The sequence below is a fragment of the Azolla caroliniana genome, unplaced genomic scaffold, assembly GCF_043228905.1.
Source record: "Azolla caroliniana isolate FFs.n. ecotype wild unplaced genomic scaffold, voAzoCaro1.0.p SCAF_9, whole genome shotgun sequence".
In the NCBI taxonomy this organism is placed as follows: Eukaryota; Viridiplantae; Streptophyta; class Polypodiopsida; order Salviniales; family Salviniaceae; genus Azolla; species Azolla caroliniana.
In genome coordinates, this window is record NW_028230444.1 from 10,259,746 (window position 1) to 10,280,036 (window position 20,291).

At 42.4% G+C, this 20,291-nt stretch overlaps 1 protein-coding gene across 1 annotated transcript; it reads right to left on the reverse strand.

Annotated features, from left to right (window-relative positions):
- Nucleotides 1–17,816: 17,816 nt before the first annotated feature.
- On the reverse strand, nucleotides 17,817–18,581 carry LOC147860147 (cypmaclein-like). The gene is made up of 2 exons (XM_087324161.1): nucleotides 18,398–18,581; nucleotides 17,817–18,230 (listed from the first exon to the last, which is right to left on the reverse strand). The coding sequence occupies exons 1-2, from the start codon at nucleotides 18,549–18,551 to the stop codon at nucleotides 18,049–18,051; spliced, it is 336 nt and encodes a 111-aa protein (XP_087180287.1). The 5' UTR covers nucleotides 18,552–18,581; the 3' UTR covers nucleotides 17,817–18,048.
- Nucleotides 18,582–20,291: the final 1,710 nt, after the last annotated feature.

Here is a 20,291-nt window from a genome sequence, read left to right on the forward strand (position 1 = left end):
TAACATTATTAACATGGAGGTGCAAGGTTCGATTCTTGCCCTATGCATGTAATATATAATTTTATACTTTCTTCTATTTACAAATATGTCTCTTCATGTGGTGAGAAACTCTCACCGGCCTTCTTCATCCGGCTCTTGCCGGTTTTCTTTATCCGGTTCTGACCGGATCCTCCTCACCGGTCCTCTTCGTCCGTTTCCCACCGACTCTCACCAGCCTTCTTCATCCGGCTCTTGCCGGGTCTCCTTACCGGTTTCGGTCCTCACCAGTTCTTCCTTCTGGTTCTCACTGGGTACTCCATATCCTATCCGGAGAAACCAAAAATGTAATTTTTCACGTAGTGTGCGGATTACACTACGACAACGCGTTTGACCTTTTAGAAGATCAGTAAACGGCGTCATCAATTAGGAGTAATTACGATGGGATTTTTGCAAAAACCCGACTAAACCAAGGAATGATCAAACTTCTCGAATGTTCTGAAGAGTGGGCCATAACTTGATTTTCTCGATGCGAGAAGGATCAATTTCAACTTCTCGTTCGGTGATGAGATGTCCAAGATAAGTAATTGATTTCTTGAAGAACTCACATTTTGAGATCTTCGCATAAAATTGTTTGTCACGCAATGTTTGTAAAACAAAGCGGACATGTTTAGCATGTTCTTGTAATGTATGACTATAAACTAAATATCATCCAAGAAAATAATGACAAATTTTCCAAGTTGTTCTCGGAAAATGTCATTCATTTCTTGTTGAAATGTAGCCGAAGCATTGGTCAAACCAAAAAGCATAACCAAAAACTCATAATGGCCATAGCGCATATGAAATGCCGTTTTAGGAACATCATCCTCACTTATACAAATTTGATGGTAGCCAGTACAGAGATCAAGTTTCGTAAAATACCGAGCTCCCTGGAGACGGTCAATTAGATTGTCGGCCTGAGGCAATGGATACAAATTCCTGATCGTCACTTTATTCAAGCATCGGTAATTAATACACATACGCCATGTGCCCTCTTTCTTTTTAACCAAGAGAACTGGTGCACCCCATGGAGATTTACTATAACGTATATAACCCATTCGTAAATAGTCCTTGAGTTGCTTAGATACCTCATCCTCTTCGGATCAACTTAAGCGATAAGGAGGTATACTTATTGGTGCAGTGCCAGGTACAATATCTATACGATGGTCTATATTACGTTTAGGGGGTAACGCATCTGGTAGTTCACTTCAAAAAACATCACGAAAATCATTTAAGATTTCATCAAGTTGTTGTTGTTCAAAATATGTTAATTGAACCGAGACATTATTGATATTGTAAACGTGAATGTCTGGATCAAGTACTCAATAAAATAGAGTAGAACAAGACAACTCGGATATTGATGGAGAGGAACAATCGAGAGGGATTGTTTTTTACACATTGAATAAATTGAGTACAGTCGTTCAGTAAAAATGTAATTGAATGATGAACCCAATCAATAGATAAAGAAGAGCTTTTATTATAGAACCAGGGATAACCCAGTATTACATCAATGGTACAAAGATTCATTACATGGAAGTCTACTTCCTCTATATAAGTATCAATAGAAATTCATAATGAATGAATCGCCCCGTTGATGTATTGTACTCTTCCATCAGCCAAGTGCACCATATAGGTGTGATCACTTACGGTGGATTGGATTCCCTATATCTGAACCAAATGATCATTCACAAAGTTGTGTGAGCTTCCCGAATCAAATAAAAATTGTATGGGAGATCCATTGATATACCCGTTTGCACGTAGTAAATCATTGGGACCCAATACATAGTGAGGGAAAGAACATTGACAATTACTTAAATGATGTGTATAGACCTGAAGGACATTAGGAATCTGACCTTTATGGTCTACAGTTTTAGCTTTGCTGTCGTGCTCTTTTCGTTGGAGCTTTCGACATTGCTCTTTGGTATGACCCTTCTTTTTGTAGAATACGCAAAAAGGATGTTGTCACATACAATCGTGATCCATGAATTCGTTGGGTGTCTTGCGTTTCCCAGCGAATTGCGACTACTTAGTCCCGGGTGCTTCGTTGAGTTTATTGTGGTCCTTCTTCGAAGTGCGTTGATAGCGAAAAACTATTTCAACGGCCTCTTCGAAGGATTTTGGATCCTTATCGTGCACTATCCAATGATAATCCAAATTGGGGATGACATTGACAAAAGAAGCTATTAACCAATTGTCCCCTTCTAGACCCGATTTTTGGATTTGGGTTCTAGCATGGTGAACATTGTCTTCTAGTGAAGAAAATTTCCTGCTAGAGAGGTTCATTAAAGCTTGAGCTGCCTCAGTTCGAGAGGGAGGTTGTAGAAATTGGCCCTTAAAAACTGTGACAAAATCTGTCCAGGTATTGGGCAATTTCCCCAAAGTACGAAGCCCACACCACTAGGCGGCGGCCTTACCCCCTAGTTCTCGGTCGACATATGCAATCTTTGTACTATCTGGCGTGGGATAGAGCTCAAAATGAGACTCCCATCGGCCCAACCACATGCAGATTGCTTCTTCAGTTCTTTCCTTTTTTTCTCCCCTAAATGGCTAAACGACAAACGATGGTTCACCCTGTTGCTCATCAGGTTTATTAGTCTCACGTTGTAAACTAATGACACGTTGTCGTAGTGTAGGTTGCACACTATGTGGAAATTATATTTTTGTCCCTCCGGATAGAGAATGGAGTGCTCGGTGAGAACCGGAAGAAAACGGCATACCGGCAAGGAGGAAAACGGCATACCGGCAAGGAAGAAAACGGCATACCGGCAAGGAAGAAAACGGCATACCGGCGAGGAAGAGCCAGATAAAGAGACATAAATGTAAAAAAAAAAGGAAATACTCACTACTGCGCAAGGCGTGATTCGAACTCTACACCTCCACGTAGCCAAACCTCAACTTTACCATTATGCTACCTTACCTTTAGTGTTCTATAAATAGATTTAATAACTATAAGTCCTTTATTTGCGCCTACCTTTATTAAAAGGTAAATCATGCATTTTTAGAGAGCGTGAATATTTTATAGAAAAACGCAAGCAACTAAAAAAGTGACTCATGCACATCTAGCGTGCATGAGCACTATATTTAGCAAATAAAAGCAAGGATTAGAAAGGCATCACATGCACATTTAGTGTGCATGAACATATGAGAAAAAGCATGTAGCTATGCTTAGTCTCTCCCATTACTATATAAGGATGGGGAGCACATTGTAGTTTTTGTTGATTATTTGGATTAAGTATTAATCAATACAAAAATTATTCGTGGGATTCACGATTTATACATCTACTTCTCTCTTAACACCCTAAGTACCAATTAATATAGTATACTCGTGTGATTCACGAGTTTCTTATCTTTCTCTTCGCTATTTATTCATAATTAATCTCTATCTCACGAACTTCTTTCTCCTAGTCCAAGACCTCTGTGGTTCCCACCCGACTCACGCAACGATCCGGAGCCGAAAGGCACGACACAGTTGGTGAACCCGACGTGAAGACGGGTGGCAAGGAGATGGAGGCTCAACAAGCTAACAATATGATGGCGATGTTCGAACGGATGCTTCAAGAACAACGCACGATGTCGGAGATTTCGGCATCAGTAGAGCGGCTCGTGCAACGCAACGGGCAATTTAATGGTAAGGATGTGTCGCGATATTTGCAGGACTACAAGGCGGAGATGCTCCGGTGCCGGGCTTCGGAAGGACTGCAAGTGACATCCTTTAACCGGGTGGCGACCGACGGGCTTCAAGGGAGTATCCACGGGTTGCAACAACAAAATCCGACGTGGGAAGCATTCGAAGAGGCGTTAAAGACCACGTTTGCCATCGAGGACTCCTCCAAGGCAACGCGGAGGGGATTCGCGGATTGGGTGGAAACGTCGGGTAAGGGGCTGAAGGTCCTCGAAGTGTTTTCGACATTCGAAAGTCGGTTCGGGAGGTTGTCCGCGAGAGATCAAACTATTCTTGCACCGGACAAAGTCATCATGTTTTTGCGAGCTGTGGACGTCCGGGACCGGAAAGATCTCGGAGTGCTTCTTGAGGACACGACCACCGAAAGCGGCCTCACCGAAACATGGGAAAGCGTGCGGGATATCATCGCGCGGTACACGAAGAGGGGGCAATGGCTTGCCAACGAAGAAAAGAGGGTTTCGGAACCGATTCCGAAACCGAGAACGGGACTGGAAGACCATCAACCGAGGGCTCGGGAGATTACGGCCGAGAAGGGAGTCGACGCGTCTACGGTGGAGCAGCTGCTGAAGGAGATGGAGAATCTAAAGATCGCGATGGTGAAGAAGTCGGATGACCGCCCCACAAGCTCCAAATATACGGATCGACGGTGCATATGGTGCGATAGCGCCGAACACGATCGGAGGGATTGCGACGACCATAAGGAGGCGCTACGACGGGATCTCATCTACTACGAGGGAAACCGGATTCATTCGATGGACTCTCGGAAGCCACTCCGACCGAACTTCCGGAAAGGCGGCATGAAGAAGGTGCTCGAGGAGGAGTTAGCGGCAAGAAGCAACTATGCGACAACCGCGGGAATATGTGTCGGGGAGTCATCGGGAGCGAAGGCGTCTTTCTGGCCGGAGGTGCTAGGAAACACCGAGAAAACCGACTCCAACGATATCCGAAACACCGCGGAAGGCGTCCGGGAAGCTACGGGATGGGAGTGCCCTGTCGACAAGAATAGCATATACGCCCTGTGTCAATTACATGAGGTGTATGTGGACGAGAAACGACGGCGCACGGAGGATGCGGCCGGACCATTGAAGATACCGGAAAGCTGGAACTCCAGAGGTAAGGGAAAAGAAAAGGCGACTCCGGCATTCAAGCTCGCCTCGGACATAGAACAACAAACCGACTTGAAAAGAGTGTTCGAGGAAAGAATCTTGGATAGCCGGGTAGATTTTTCGCTGCGGGAACTACTCGGAATAGTGAAGAAGGAGTTTCACGATCTTCTCGTGGATCTCGTGAAAAGGAAGAGACAAAGTACGGAGGAAAATGCTCCAAGGGTGAATGCAAATACCGTTTCAATGAACGACACCGAAGTGGAAGGCGAAATTCCGAACTCCCACTATACAAGGCTACACTGGGCACGTGCGACTACGGAGACTCCGGTCCGAATCGGCAACATCAAAGAACCCGTGCTAGCATTGATTGATCACGGATCGGAGATCAACTTGATGTCCAAGGAGTTCTACCGAAAGGGGAAGTGGCCTATAAACACCAACCATGGATGGAAGATTCGGGCAGCCACGAAAACGACAGAAGACCTATTTGTAGCTTGTCCGGATGTGACGGTAAAGATCGGGGATGTCGAAATTGACCAAAATTTCTTTGTGCAGGATGAGGTTTCACATTCTGTCATCCTCGGCCAACCCTTTATCACGGCTTCACGGATGGAGACGAAGGTGCTCGATAGTGGTGCGGCTTTTGCGCGAATTCGGAGCCAAAACGGAGGGAAATCCGTCCAATTCCTAACGGTGCCGGCAAATCACGAAAGGAACAAGAGGGAACTCTTGTCCCAAGTGAGAATGGATTTTTAAAGCGGACTGTTGCGGAGTGGGGAAGTGATAGTCCGAGAAGCCCTGATACCCCACACAGGAAGAAAACTCTCGGAGCAAAACAAGTACGAATCGGCCCGGATGGGGCATCTACGTACACGGCCGTAACTGGAGGGATGAAGAAACAATACCGACAAGTGGAGGATAAGTTACGGTCGGCATCAATAATAAAAGAAGACGAAGAAATCGTGGGAGTGATCGAGGAAGTGTTCTATGGGAATACACTACAACGGCTTGAAGAGCTTGCGGAGGATAAAAGCCAAGGGAACCGGGTAGTCCTGGTGGAATCGGTCGAGATGTACGAGATCGTTGCGAAAATGGGGCCGGATGTGCTCCGCAAAGAAGAAGCAATGGTAAGTACGAAATACAAGACCGTGGAGAAGAAGGTGAAACCGGCCGCGGGACCACTACCCGCCGATAGCGAACAAAAGAAGAAAGAAGTCTCGGGAGATCCGACACTTCGGAAGTCCGTGGATATCGGACATGCCTTCACAGATGAGACCCGGAAGAAACTTCGGATCAGTGGAGGTGGGTTCCTCTTACAAGAAGAAGAAAAACGGTTTCGAGAGATGTTGGAGCAACATGGCAAAGCATTCGCGTTCACATCGAGGGAGATCGGATGCATTGATCCAAAGATAGTGGAGCCGATGGTGATTTTCACGATTGATCATGTACCGTGGAACCTGAAGCCGATTCCGGTGCCACGGGCGCATATTCCGAAAGTCATCGACTTGCTCAAGGAGAAGGTGGCGATGGGGATTCTAGAGCCATCAAGTGCTCCGTACTCAAATCGATGGTTTACGGTTCCGAAGAAGAATGGGTCACTCCGATTCATCCAAGACTTGCAACTGGTGAACAAGGTCACGATCCGGAACTCGGGAGTCGGTCCGATAGTGGACGAATTCGCGTAAGCTTTTGCCGGACGTGCGATATACTCCATCGGGGACCTATACTCGGGGTATGATCAATTCCAACTAGCTGTGGAGAGCCGAGACATCACTACCATGCGGACACCGATAGGACTAGTTCGAATGTGCACACTACCACAAGGAGCGACAAACTCGGTTGCACATATGATGAACGCGATGAACAAGGTGCTTCGAGATTGCATCCCGGAGATAACGATGCCGTTTCTAGATGACATTCCGATGAAAGGATGCGCGGTGGAAGAAAAAGATGAGACTATGGATGATCGGGGATGCCGAAAGTTCGTGGTCGACCATATTCATGATTGCGAGAAAGTGTTGCGAAAGCTAGAAGATGTGCACCTAACACTTTCCGGGGAGAAATCGGCATTCGGGCAAGAAGAAATATTGGTGGTCGGACATCTATGTGGACCCTACGGCCGAAGACCGTCACCAACAAAGATCGATGCGATTCAAGCTATGAAGGAAGTATGTGAGTCAACATCGGAAGTCCGAAGGTTTCTGGGTGCGTGTGCATTCTATCACATATGGATTCCGCACTATGCACATATAGCGGACCCGCTCTATCACTTGTTGCGGAAAGGTAAGAAATTCGAGTGGAAACCGGAACACACTAAAGCCATGAGGAAGCTCAAGAAGACACTATGGAGGGCGGAATCACTTAGGAAGCCAAGCTACGAGCGGCCAATCATAGTAACGGTTGATACAAATCCAACCGGTATCGGGTGGGTCATCAATCAAGCCGACTCGGATGGTTCGCGGTATCCGATCCGATTTGGAGCAAAGGTCCTCAATGAAAGGCAACGCGGATATGCACAAGTCAAAAGAGAATTGTGGGGAGTCGTGTCGGCGATAAAATCGGATCGGGATTATTTGATCGGAGCTGAAGTGGTGATCGAGACGGATTGTCTTCCGATACTCGGGATGATGCGGTGTTGTACGATACCGGATGTGGCTATGCTAAGGTGGATTGCATATGTCAAGTCACTTAATCCGGAGGTTCGACACATCTCGGGGAAGGACAACGCGGTAGCGGACATGTTATCGAGGGCGCGGTTTGAAGACGACATAACCGAATCAGATAATGAAGAAGTTTCTGAAGACTACTTCACGTCAGAACACATATGCCGAGTGAACGTGATCCGAGAATTCCGGGAAGAAGAATACGAGGGGGAAACCTTGATGATCGGGAAGATGCTACAAGAGGTCGAGGATTCAACCAATGATAAAGAAAGGAGAGCCGAGATCCGAAGGAAGAAGAGGCAAGTCCAAAAGTTCTTCTTGGAAAACGGTTTAATATGGAGGACGCCGAAAAGACCGGATGGGATACCACTTCGAGTAGTTGGGACGAAAGAGCAACGAAACCGGATAATGTCCGAGTTCCACGAATCCGATTGGGCTGGACATCGAGGAACATGGGCAACTTTTGTGAAAATCAAGCAAAGATATTGGTGGAAGAACATGTATAAAGATGTCGCGGAGTTCACAGAAAGCTGCGAGAAATGTCAAGTCTACTCCGGGGTCCGACACCGAGATGAGCTGCATCCGACATTCTCACCGACAATCAACTTCAAGTGGATGGTCGACATTGTAGCTATGCCGACCGGGATTGGACAAAAGAAATACTTGGTGTTAGCTCGAGAAGATCTCACAAACCAAGTTGAAGGTTGAGCGCTTCGGAGGAAAACGTGTGCCGCGGTGTGCCAATTTCTTTTGGAAGAAGTGTTTTGTAGGTACGGCTGCGTAGGACAAGTGATTGCAGACCGGGGAGAACTCGACTCGGACAAAGCTAGGGGATTCTTCGCCAAACATGGAGTTCGGTTAACGTTGACAACGGCCTACAATCCGGAGGCCAACGGGAAGATCGAACGAGGACATAGTCCGATCGTGAAAGCACTTGCGAAGGCATGCGACGGAAGGGTGAAGGATTGGCCACAAATGCTTCCGTATGCACTATGGGCGGATCGGACGACGCATAGCTCCGTGACCGGTTACATGCCGGCAGAACTCATGACCGGACAAGCACCGGTAATGCCAACGGAAACCGCAATCGCGACATGGACAATACTACCGTGGAAGGAAGAGATGAGCCGGGAAGAACTACTAGCGGTCCGGATACGACAACTGGAGGGAAGACCGAAAGATGTAGCGGAAGCGTCACGCCGACAACAAGAAGCACGGTTCCGGAACAAAAGCCGGTTCGACACAAAGCACCGACTACGACCGAGGAGGATTGAAGAAGGAGATTGGGTGATCGTCTATGATAGTAGCTTGGACCATCAACATACAACGATGCGGAAATTCGCGAAAAGGTGGTTCGGGCCGTACGAGGTTCGGCAGGTCTTCGACAACGGGACGTACCGACTGTCCGAGTTGGATGGAACAATACTACGAGTGCCTATAGCCGGGAAGCGGGTGAAGATTTTCAAGAAGCGGACCGACGACAAACCTTATGTGATCCAAGTCGAGGCCGACAACGAGGAGCAATCGGACGAAGACCACAATGATGCGGGAATCGAAGAAAGTGGATTACAACTCATAGTCGACATAAGGGGAGAATCGGAGGAAGCTTCGGATGAAGACGGATACGAAGAATCAAGAACTTCGGCACATACCGGAGGATGTGCGGGTTTGGAGGGGGCGAGTGTCGTAGTGTAGGTTGCACACTATGTGGAAATTATATTTTTGTCCCTCCGGATAGAGAATGGAGTGCTCGGTGAGAACCGGAAGAAAACGGCATACCGGCAAGGAGGAAAACAGCATACCGGCAAGGAAGAAAACGGCATACCGGCAAGGAAGAGCCGGATAAAGAGACATAAATGTAAAAAAAAAAAGGAAATACTCACTACTACGCAAGGCGTGATTCGAACTCTACACCTCCACGTAGCCAAACCTCAACTTTACCATTATGCTACCTTACCTTTAGTGTTCTATAAATAGATTTAATAACTATAAGTCCTTTATTTGCGCCTACCTTTATTAAAAGGTAAATCATGCATTTTTAGAGTGCGTGAATATTTTATAGAAAAACGCAAGCAACTAAAAAAGTGACTCATGCACATCTAGCGTGCATGAGCACTATATTTAGCAAATAAAAGCAAGGATTAGAAAGGCATCACATGCACATTTAGTGTGCATGAACATATGAGAAAAAGCATGTAGCTATGCTTAGTCTCTCCCATTACTATATAAGGATGGGGAGCACATTGTAGTTTTTGTTGATTATTTGGATTAAGTATTAATCAATACAAAAATTATTCGTGGGATTCACGATTTATACATCTACTTCTCTCTTAACACCCTAAGTACCAATTAATATAGTATACTCGTGTGATTCACGAGTTTCTTATCTTTCTCTTCGCTATTTATTCATAATTAATCTCTATCTCACGAACTTCTTTCTCCTAGTCCAAGACCTCTGTGGTTCCCACCCGACTCACGCAACGATCCGGAGCCGAAAGGCACGACAACGTGCCTGAAGAGCACTTTGAGATTGCCGAAGTTCAGTCATCTGTTGAGCGGTGAAACTAAGGTATTGGGTTATTTGCGAAAAATACATCTCAATGGACATTTGTCCAGGAGGATTCCCTTGAGTTCCTTCCGCTTGAGCAGATGACATCGGGTCGTTATTTTGAGCCATTAAATGATTATTTCTGGAAAAGAAATAGGATAAGGTTAGAGAGATAGTCATAACATCATGTCGTGATGTAAACATATCATGGGCGAACATTAATCGATATCATTATCTCACGTCAATACCCCTTTAGACATATGAGATGAGGTTCAAGATCAGGTTACTATGGTAACACAAAGGTGTTTTAAAAACTATGGGGGTGACAATTTAATGTCTTTCCCTGATCTCTATATCAATTTTTTCATGGCGGCTCCCTGAGGCTCAACCATGTATGTTCGCGTCATGAATAGTTTATACACGAAAAAAATGTTAACAATAAACTATGTTTCGGTGCCCACATATGTGGTTTCGTCTCTTTAATTCCTATTACGAGGACCCTGAAGTGCACTTAGACCTTAAGTCTAAACATGTGTTATAATCGTATGTATCAACGATGATGTATGGTCTTGGTCATATTTGAACTCGAGACCTTGAGAACAAATACATTAAACACTTGAGCCAACCAAATAGATTGCTCTTCTTTGAATGTTTAATGGTTAATGCGTATAAGAGATATGCAAGGCATTTGCCCATATATGTTTTTTTAAAAGAAACATATATGTCAAGAGTCCTTATTTCGCCCTCATTTACTACAACTATGTTGGTACATTACCTAACCTAAAGTCTCGTAATTACGATGGCATACGCCAAAGTGCAACCTAATGGTCAAGCCAAATGAGCCCTCTTTTCGTAGTAGGCCCATGTGGCCCATCACATGGTCACGTCATTACGAATGCCTCTCGTAAGAATGATCTCATGGTGGCATCGTATCCATGTAATGAGGGAGGGATGTTGGATACGTGTGTCATAGGAGTGGCCTCACATGAAGTGGGTCAAGCCCTACGTACTCAACATCATTATGGCTATAGGCATTTCTTTACGTAACGAAATATTGAAGTCACCAACGGGGATTTCAACAATAAAAAATTGTTGAAAAAAGGGATGGTGACAACGCTATTCTCACAAAAATGTGAGGACGGCCACCAAGATCCTTTCCCCAAAAAGGAAAACATTCGATTTAAAATCACGTAATAACTTATATATACATATGTATATTATCACATATATACGATCAACTACGTATACACGTGACCACATATGCCTATATTAAACAAACTGTTATATTTAATGGCCAAAAATGACGTAATCGAGATACATAATTGAGATACGTAATCGAGGCATATACCTCTACGCACAAGAGACATACAAAAATAAGGGTTAATCGTAATACACAATTGAGGTATTGACCTCTTACGCATACAAGATCAAACGCATATCATTTACAACGAATCAAGGTATTGACCTCATACGTAAACGTAAGATATGTTTGTGAACGTAATACACAATTGAGGTATTAACCTCGTGCGCTACGACACTCATCACATATTCAATATACGTCAAATGAGGTATTGACCTCATACACATATGTAAACGTTTTATACAACCAATGAATTACCACGACAACATCATTGAATTAATGAAAAAAAATCTACATATTAACCATACACATGATTAGATGGGAGAAGAAAAAATAGACAAAAAAAACAAGAAATATTACCGAAGTTCCTTTATTGATCCTTGTCTGCATGAAGGCCGATCGCACGTAGATTGATCGCCATCATCAAGAACGCAAAAGACAACAAAAGAAACATTAGAAAATGAGCTATGATACCAACTGTTAGAGACATAGACTAATGTAAGCATTAGATAAGGATAGAATATAGATCTAGATAGAGAGGAGAGAGAAAAAGAAGGGTGCCGATCCACCCGACCACCCCCAAGCGAAGGGATCAAGACGGACTCGAGCCTCGATCGGCGTCCCATACCACCATCGTGTCGTCGAGTCGTACCTGGTGCTAGCGCGCTCGCTACAAGAGTTGACCCACCACAAGATAGAGTCTCGACGTAGTCCACAAGATGATCAAATGAGGGTAGCTAGGCCTCTTATTTATAGCGATACCCAAGGCCCCCAACCATGTTCACACTTGGCCTAATGGGTTGTCTCAATCCTGAGAATTAAAAGTAATCCTCCCCTTCTTTACACTCTTGTTTAACCCTCTCACTTATCCACATGTATAGAATACTACGGTAAATTCTCACCATGGGATATTATATGGTCATGCCCGTAACAATGTGAGTAGTGGTTGCGTAGCTATGGGGAAGGGGAATGACACATGTTAATCAAAAAAATTTAGAAGGCTCTACTAGAGGCATACGAAGTATCTCTAGATTCCTCTAAGTGAGGCAAATCTATTGAACTTTATTTCACTCAAATCGGAGCTATAGCAAGGTAGATATAAGCCTTGCAAGATTAGTGGTTGATAAAGAAGAAACCTTGGTATTTTGAAAGTTCTGAGGACAATTGGTGAATCCTTATTCCACATTCTTTGTCTTAAAGTTTATCAAGCATATTGTGAAATGCACATAAGAGATGAAAACCAGCCTAATTAGCGTCTTACTTCTTACTCAATTTATAGTTCATACAAAGGTACCCATTTGGGTTTGCTTAGCTAAAAAGGGTGTGCTAAAAGGGTGGCACAAAGGCACACATGCACACAACATTCCCCCCCTGAGAGAAACAAGGAGGTTTACAACATGGGGAAAGGACGGGGGTCAGAAGATGGGCCTAGGGTGGCATGTTGGCACTTGGTTTGGAATGGGCCTCAATGGACGATTCTGGTGGGACGCCCATACAGTGCTCGAAAAGGGTTTATTCGTGCGGCAACCTCATGCTTGAGGGTCTTGTTGAGGCGTTTGGTGAGGCCATTGGTGTGAAGATGGTATGAGGACATAAACACCTCCTAGACACCTAGTTGAGCTGGAACGACGTTGAGGACATCCCCGTGAAACTGGAGACCCTGATCAGATAATAGTTGGACGAGGCTAGTGATGGAAAACGAGCTAGCAATTGGCGAAGAAACATCAATCGCTCTTGTGGACTAAGGGCCACCTGGACTTGGCTGAGGTGGGGGACAGGAGGGCTATCATGTAGGAGGGGGATCAGGGGAAGATCAATTGGCAAAGAAACATCAATCGCTCCCGTGGACTGAGGGCCACTTGGACTTGGCTGAGGTGGGGGACAAGAGGGCTATCGTGTAGGAGGGGAATCAGGGGAAGATCAATTGGCGGAGAAACATCAATCGCTCTTGTGGACTAAGGGTCACCTGGACTTGGTTGAGGTGGGGGACACGAGGGCTATCGTGTAGGAGGGGGATCAGAGAAACTCGTGGGACAAGAAGTTAGTGAGCAACCTAAGGTGAGGGGGAAGAGGTGGATGCTTGAACGTGGGGGACTGGTACCCCGCATCTCCACCAATATGTGAAGTGCACATAAGAGATCAAAACCAACCTAGTTAGCTTCTTACTTGTTACTCAATTTATAGTTCATACAAAGGTACCCATTTTGGTTGGCTTCACTAAAAAGGGTGGCACAAAGGCACACATGCACACCACAATATTTGTATCACAAAGTATTCATTTGTTCTTCAACTCTCCCTATTGAATTGTTTGTTTCGTTGACTATTACCACATTCTTATTATTTGTATATCTTATTCGGTATAGTTTCTCTTAGTCCTGTTATATTCTTACATCTATATCCCATTCCAATTCCTAGGTCCTAATATTTTACGGTTAGTTTTACGCTTTTAGCTATCTATAGTATTTTCCTTGTTTGTAGTTGTGGTCAAAATATTTTGAAAGGCGGTGACCCCTTCTAATCTCTTCACCAACCCTTATTCACATACTAAACTAATTTTTAGCTTGATAGTAATTTTGGTTATATTTATAGGTCATATTAATGATTTTGCATAAAGCACTATGATAATTACGCTCATATTATATTATTTATATATAAAAAAACAAATAAAGAAATGAAACATATGAGTAATGATGCATTTGAACATTTTCCTCGGAATACCATTTATAATAAAGCTTACCATGTAGCCTACATTCATTAAATGACAAATTGTTTTATATGAACTCATATTAGATAAAATCAGCCAAGAAATCCACTACATGTGCACCACATGGCTTGTATGCTAGAGCCTCCCGTTACTATAAAAGGAGAAGGGAGTATGCTCTCAAGCTATAGCATGAGATATATCGAGAGATATGTTGTGGAGAGAGATAGAAAAAAAGATGAGATAATAAAGAATCTTTAATATATGAAATGGCAAAGGTTCAAGTTTTTTTTTCCCAAAATGAAGTTACTTTCCCATTAGTTAGGAAGGATTATTACAAAGAGACTGTACAAGGAGGCTTATACACAAATCGGGGAATCTCCCTCCGATCAAGTTCAAGAAAATGAGACTACTTACATAGCCTTTCGGATTGACTACTTAAGGTAAGTAGATACCTATAGCTAAAAATGGTGCCCTTCAGTGTTGACTAGTACAAGCCAACTCTTGGGGCCTACGACGAAGGGAGGGTGGTAGGTGAGTCGGAAACAACTAGCGTGGGGGCTAGTAGTTCCACCTTGGACCACTTCCTCCTTGTGCCACCATAGGCGTGTTCCGCCATTTCTGCCAAAAGCGCAAACGGGCAGTGACCACATCATTGGAATGGCTGCAAAACTCGTCCAATTGCCCTCGTAGGCAGCTGATAAGCACAAAGGTTCAAGTCTTACCTCACATGGTGTTGACAAGTATTTCCTTATTTAAAGATTGTAGTTTACTTTTAAGAAAAAGAAGAGTGGGTGGATGATTTGTGATCGATTACCTTGCAAGAAAAAGGGGAAAGGTTTGAAACTATCTTGACACAACGGTCACAACCACTTAGTTAACTCTAACATGGAAATATTATAGATTTTTTACATTTTCTCATATACCATTTTTGAGTTTATTTCTTTATTTCTTATCAATTTTTCTTTACTTCGTCTTAACTTCTTGCCTTTTCATCCAAAATCTCAGTGATTCCTTTCTCACTTTCATGTTATCTTTTGTGCGAGCAGTGATATACGTCTATGTGAGCAACAATAAGCTTTTGTGCGAGCAACACCATCACAACATGTGGGTTGATTGCAAACGAACAGAGGGTATGAATTGAATTAGAGTTTTACTACAATGTGAGGTTACTAATAAGTGTGATATCCTTTGATCACTTCACATGAAATTGTCAATTGTGAACACACTAGGGCCTAAGGCTTTTTCATGTATGAGAAAGGTCGTTACCTTCTTATCTAGGGAGGTTCAAGTTATGTTGAGAACTATGTCATGTGTCAATGACTCTTATTACTTAGCACGTGTGATCCTCGCGGAACCCAAGGGTACAACTCACATCAACATTCAATGATGTAAGGCATCAACCCACATGTCAACATTCAATGATGTAGGTGGTCTATCTCATGTCATTGTTGAGGAATAATTAGGTGGTCTAGCACCCTTTTTTCTTTTTTTGGTTTTTAATTCTTTATGTTTTGCTTAACATTTCATATGACTCGAGCACTCCTATTTTCTTACTTTGTTCTATAACTCCTTTTGCTTAAATAATTACTTAGACTCTAACAATTAATATCAAAGTACACTAATTTTGTATCATGTTTTTACTTGCTTTTTTTGCAATTCCTAGAGACAAAAATAAGGCACAACCTCTCGATACGAAAACAAGTGGAGAGAGAGAGAGAGAGAGAGAGAGAGAGAGAGAGAGAGCTACAATGACACTAATTGAATTGTTGCATTCTTCATCTTGTCCCTACTTTAACATCGTTTGCTACACCCTTAAGTGATATATTTGGACAATTGAGCTCAACGACATTGTTTTTTCCTCACTTCTTGACAAACTACAATGGTTTTTCATCTTGATCACATCTTCAGCTTAGGGTTATAACACCCCAACAAGAACGACAATTGATTGTGATATTAATTCAAAAGTGTGGTTAGTATTGTTGAGTTCACAAGGATTCCATTTTATGTGATCACTTCACACATAGTTCCCATTTTATGCCAACATCCATGGACCAATTGATATCCAAACTATATAAAGGCCTCTAGCGTCACATTAAGAGTAAGGGGAAAATAAGATACTTATTAGACATTAGAAATTCTCATAATATACATATTTGTGTGGACTAAGAAAATGTAGTTAATAGATGCATCCACTAAACAATCTAAGTTACAAAAATGTGTTGATTAGAAAATTTACTAATAAATGTGTCCATTAAACAATCTAACGTAATTCAAACTTAATGATTTAAAAGCTAAAACCATGTTTCTCCCACAAACCTTCAATAGACTAACAAGATAAGGAACTACGCAACAAAAATTCCTTGTCTAGCAAACTCAAAGAATCATTAGATTAGATTATCTTGTTGTGGATCCCATAAACAAGTATACAAAACATCATGTTATGAAAAACTATAAGCAACTTCAAGAACAACTATCTTGTTGTGGATCCAATATACAAGTATACAAAACGTCGTGTTATGACAAACTATAAGCAACTTCAAGAACAACTAATGTAGGTATACTCTTTGATTTGTATTTCTCACATAGCCCACTCCCATGCATAGGTTTGATCACATTTTTAATTAAAAGATTGTTGGTTTGTATCAAGAATAATAGGTTTACACGAAGAAGTGTGAAACTCAATCCCATTGTTCTCCTCTTTCCTTATGAAAGTGAAATAATTGGGCATGTTGGCAATGTGCTATTCATTATATTCAATTTAATCATATAAGATCGATCGTTGGTCACACTTCAATCACATAAGTTCTTGGTTTATATAAAAAATAATAGCTTTGGTAAAGAAGTTCAAAACCCAATGCCACATTTCTTAACTTTCCTTTCGAAAGTGAAATAATAGGGCTTGCTAGGAATGTGGCATTCATTATCTTCCTTTCTAAAAGATTACAAATCTTTTCAATATCATATGCATACCGCACACATTTCAAGTAGTTCAAGACATGTGCCATTATCTTTCTTTCTCAAAGATTACAATCTTTTCCATATCATATAATGCACACATTCCAAATAAAATAAAGAATGTTGAATAGGTCCCAACCTAACCTCTTCCCTGTTCTTCATGGAGTGGGTATTTGTAGGATCAAGGAAGAAGGTTAATGCACATACTTTGACATTGTTTATCTAGGAAGTAGCACTCTCAAACACAATGTAAAGAAAAGGAGGCTCCACAGAATCCCATTATTGTCATCCCAAATTAGGTCCAACAAATTGGCTTAACAAGATTTGATGTACTAGTAAGGTGGCCGACTCACTACTGGAATTGTGTAGATTAAACCAACTTCAAGTTCAATATGCCCTAAAACATTAGTAGGGTCATGGCAGTCATTTGGTTCTATGGACAAACATAAAGGTCAACAAGATTGGAAAACATAAAATGTGTTGCATGCGTGGGACGAAAGCTATTAAAATCCTATCCGACATGTGTATATCTTAGCCCAATATGCCCTTTCCAAGGGGTGTCCCTCCCCATTGTTGGAAGATACATGGATTGATCATGCAATGCCAAAAGAACTCTTAGAGAGCTTCCCAAGGAACTTGCATATTTGGTCACTCTTGAAGTCAAGAAAGGTAGGGGGCTGCCATTAGAATGGACCAATTCCTTTTCTACAGACACAATTTAAGCAACACCATCGTTAGAACCCCCCGGATCTCTAACCTTCTTTCTCAGACATAAAAACACGAGAGACCTCGATCCATGTTTTGAGTTCATAAACAAGAACATCCATTATTGAAAAACAAAACAAAAAGAGGCCCAGTGGGACAAAAGAAGACATCATCACACTGGGTACAGCAAAATGAGACACCATTTGCATTTGTCTGTATGTATTAACACACCCTAACTCTTAAGTAATCCATGGCTGAAAGGGGGCTAGCTACTCCCATGGACCTGTTACTAATAGCTTGAGGAATGAGGCTAAGGGCATTTGCTAGTGCCTTTGGAGTTCTTGAGGGAGGCATAGCAGGGGCACACCTCCTTGTTGCCGACTGTACCAGGGGGCACACATTGGCACTGGTTGCAGCAGATCATGCAGTAGCGAATGCAGCGCTTCGCGACCCCCGCGAGGCTGCACCGAACATTGCAGCTGCCAGGGCAATCTACACCAAATTCATCATCATCAAGAGCAATGTAATCACTTGCATTTGAGACTAGAAGAAGCACATGTATAGATAGGCACACACACACACACACACACACACACACACACACACACACACACATATATACACATACATACACATACAGAGATGGATGAGAATTTTACCCATGGGTAGCAGTATGCGGCTCAGGGGACCGAATCGCGGTGTCACAGCCGATGCCTGAGCTACAGGGATGGGAGACCATTCTGAAGTAGTCAGCATTATTAGGGTTAGGAGGAGGAGAGAAGCCATGGCCTTCATGGTAGGAGGAGGAGCCATTGCACAGAGAGAGAGAGAGAGAGAGAGAGCATTAGGAAATTGGTGTGTAGTGGAAGAGAAGGGCTTTATAGCCTTCTCGATATTCTGTTCGTACGGTAGCATTTATGAGAAGTATTGAATAGAGACTTGTGTTTATTTTATTTTATTTGGGGGCTTTTTTCTTCTTCTTTTTGTTATTTATATATATATATCCTGTGAATATGACAGACATTCAATTTTTCTCCTTTTTTGTCTGCCATAAACGTTCGTCCCATTCCAAGAGCTCACAATCTTACACAAAAACAGAACAAAAAGGACAGAAACATAATAATTAGTAAATAATAAATAATAACACTATTGATGAGCTGGCAATTACACCCCATCAACAACTACACATACATACATGTTGATGTCACACATGATATACATGCATACATATGGTAGAGTAATGAAGAAGCATCTCTCTCTTAGGAACAAGAGCCTATAGGGACCATTTTCTTAGGGGTGATCAGTTTTACAGTCCGATAAACTTTGTAATCATGCTTGTACAACATGAGACTTGCTCTCCTCCCATCTATATCCAATTATGTATGTAGGTTGTCATCCTTCTCATGGCTTAGCTTTATTTATTAGCTCTATACCACTACAATGACTTTGTAAGAAAGCTTGTTGGATGTGTCAATGTAACACTTGCTTCTCTTCCCAACTATCCAATCTCTAAGATGCCAACCCCCCCGCCCCACCTCCCTCCTCAAATGCCATAACCAAACTTTATACCATGGCTCTCCTCCCAACCATTCACCATGTAACTACTCATTTCCCTAGGTTGCACAAATAATCTCAAGCCTCTATATACATGTAACATATATGTGTCGTTGTCGAATTGGACTATTGGAGTCTACCCTAATATATATGTACTCCCATATTCATTCGGACCTCATCATTACAATTTAGGAGTTTAACTATTGAATGTTTTTACAAAATCTTAATTTCCCTTCCATGGAGAAGAGGTCCCTTCCCATTCTCCTTTTTATTCAATGTAATGGCTCTCTATCTCTCTCCTGCAGCATGCCTTCTCATTTCCTAAAACATGTACAAAGAAAAATGTGCAAATAAACGGAACAAAGATATGGCCACACAAGGATGAAGAAAGTCTAATGTGAGGATGTATGTGTAAACAAACACATGTAGAAAGTCCAAATAAAAGAAGATTTTATGGACTCCAAAACTCCCAACATCCACTGTGGGAGAAGGATCAATATATACTCGAATCCCATTATTAATCAAAAGGATTTTTTAAATGTATTATTATGTTCTCTTCTAAATTAGTTCCATTACTCTTTTGTGCACAATCTAGAATACCTAGGCATACATTTGATTACCTTAAATGTAAGCATTCAAGATCCATAATGTAGTCATAACTTATAAGCATACATGTCTACCATGTGCTTGCTTTTTTCTTATTGCATCCGAAGTTTTTCTACGATTTCGTCTTATCGGTATGCCTTTGAAAAGCCATTAGAACTCATGTAACCATCCTTGCAATTTGACATTTATTGTCAGTTTGATCTTGGCAAGCCTAGTTGGTGGCGAACATTTACCTAAATTGAAAGATGTCATTACTTTAGTATTATTTCTTCATGGCAAGCCTATTGTAGCAACTAACTTTGAACATAGCCATCACAACTTCAAATATATATTTGTTCATCATAGATACCCTGGCCCATGTGACAACCATGAAGAATAGTTGTTCCAACTTCA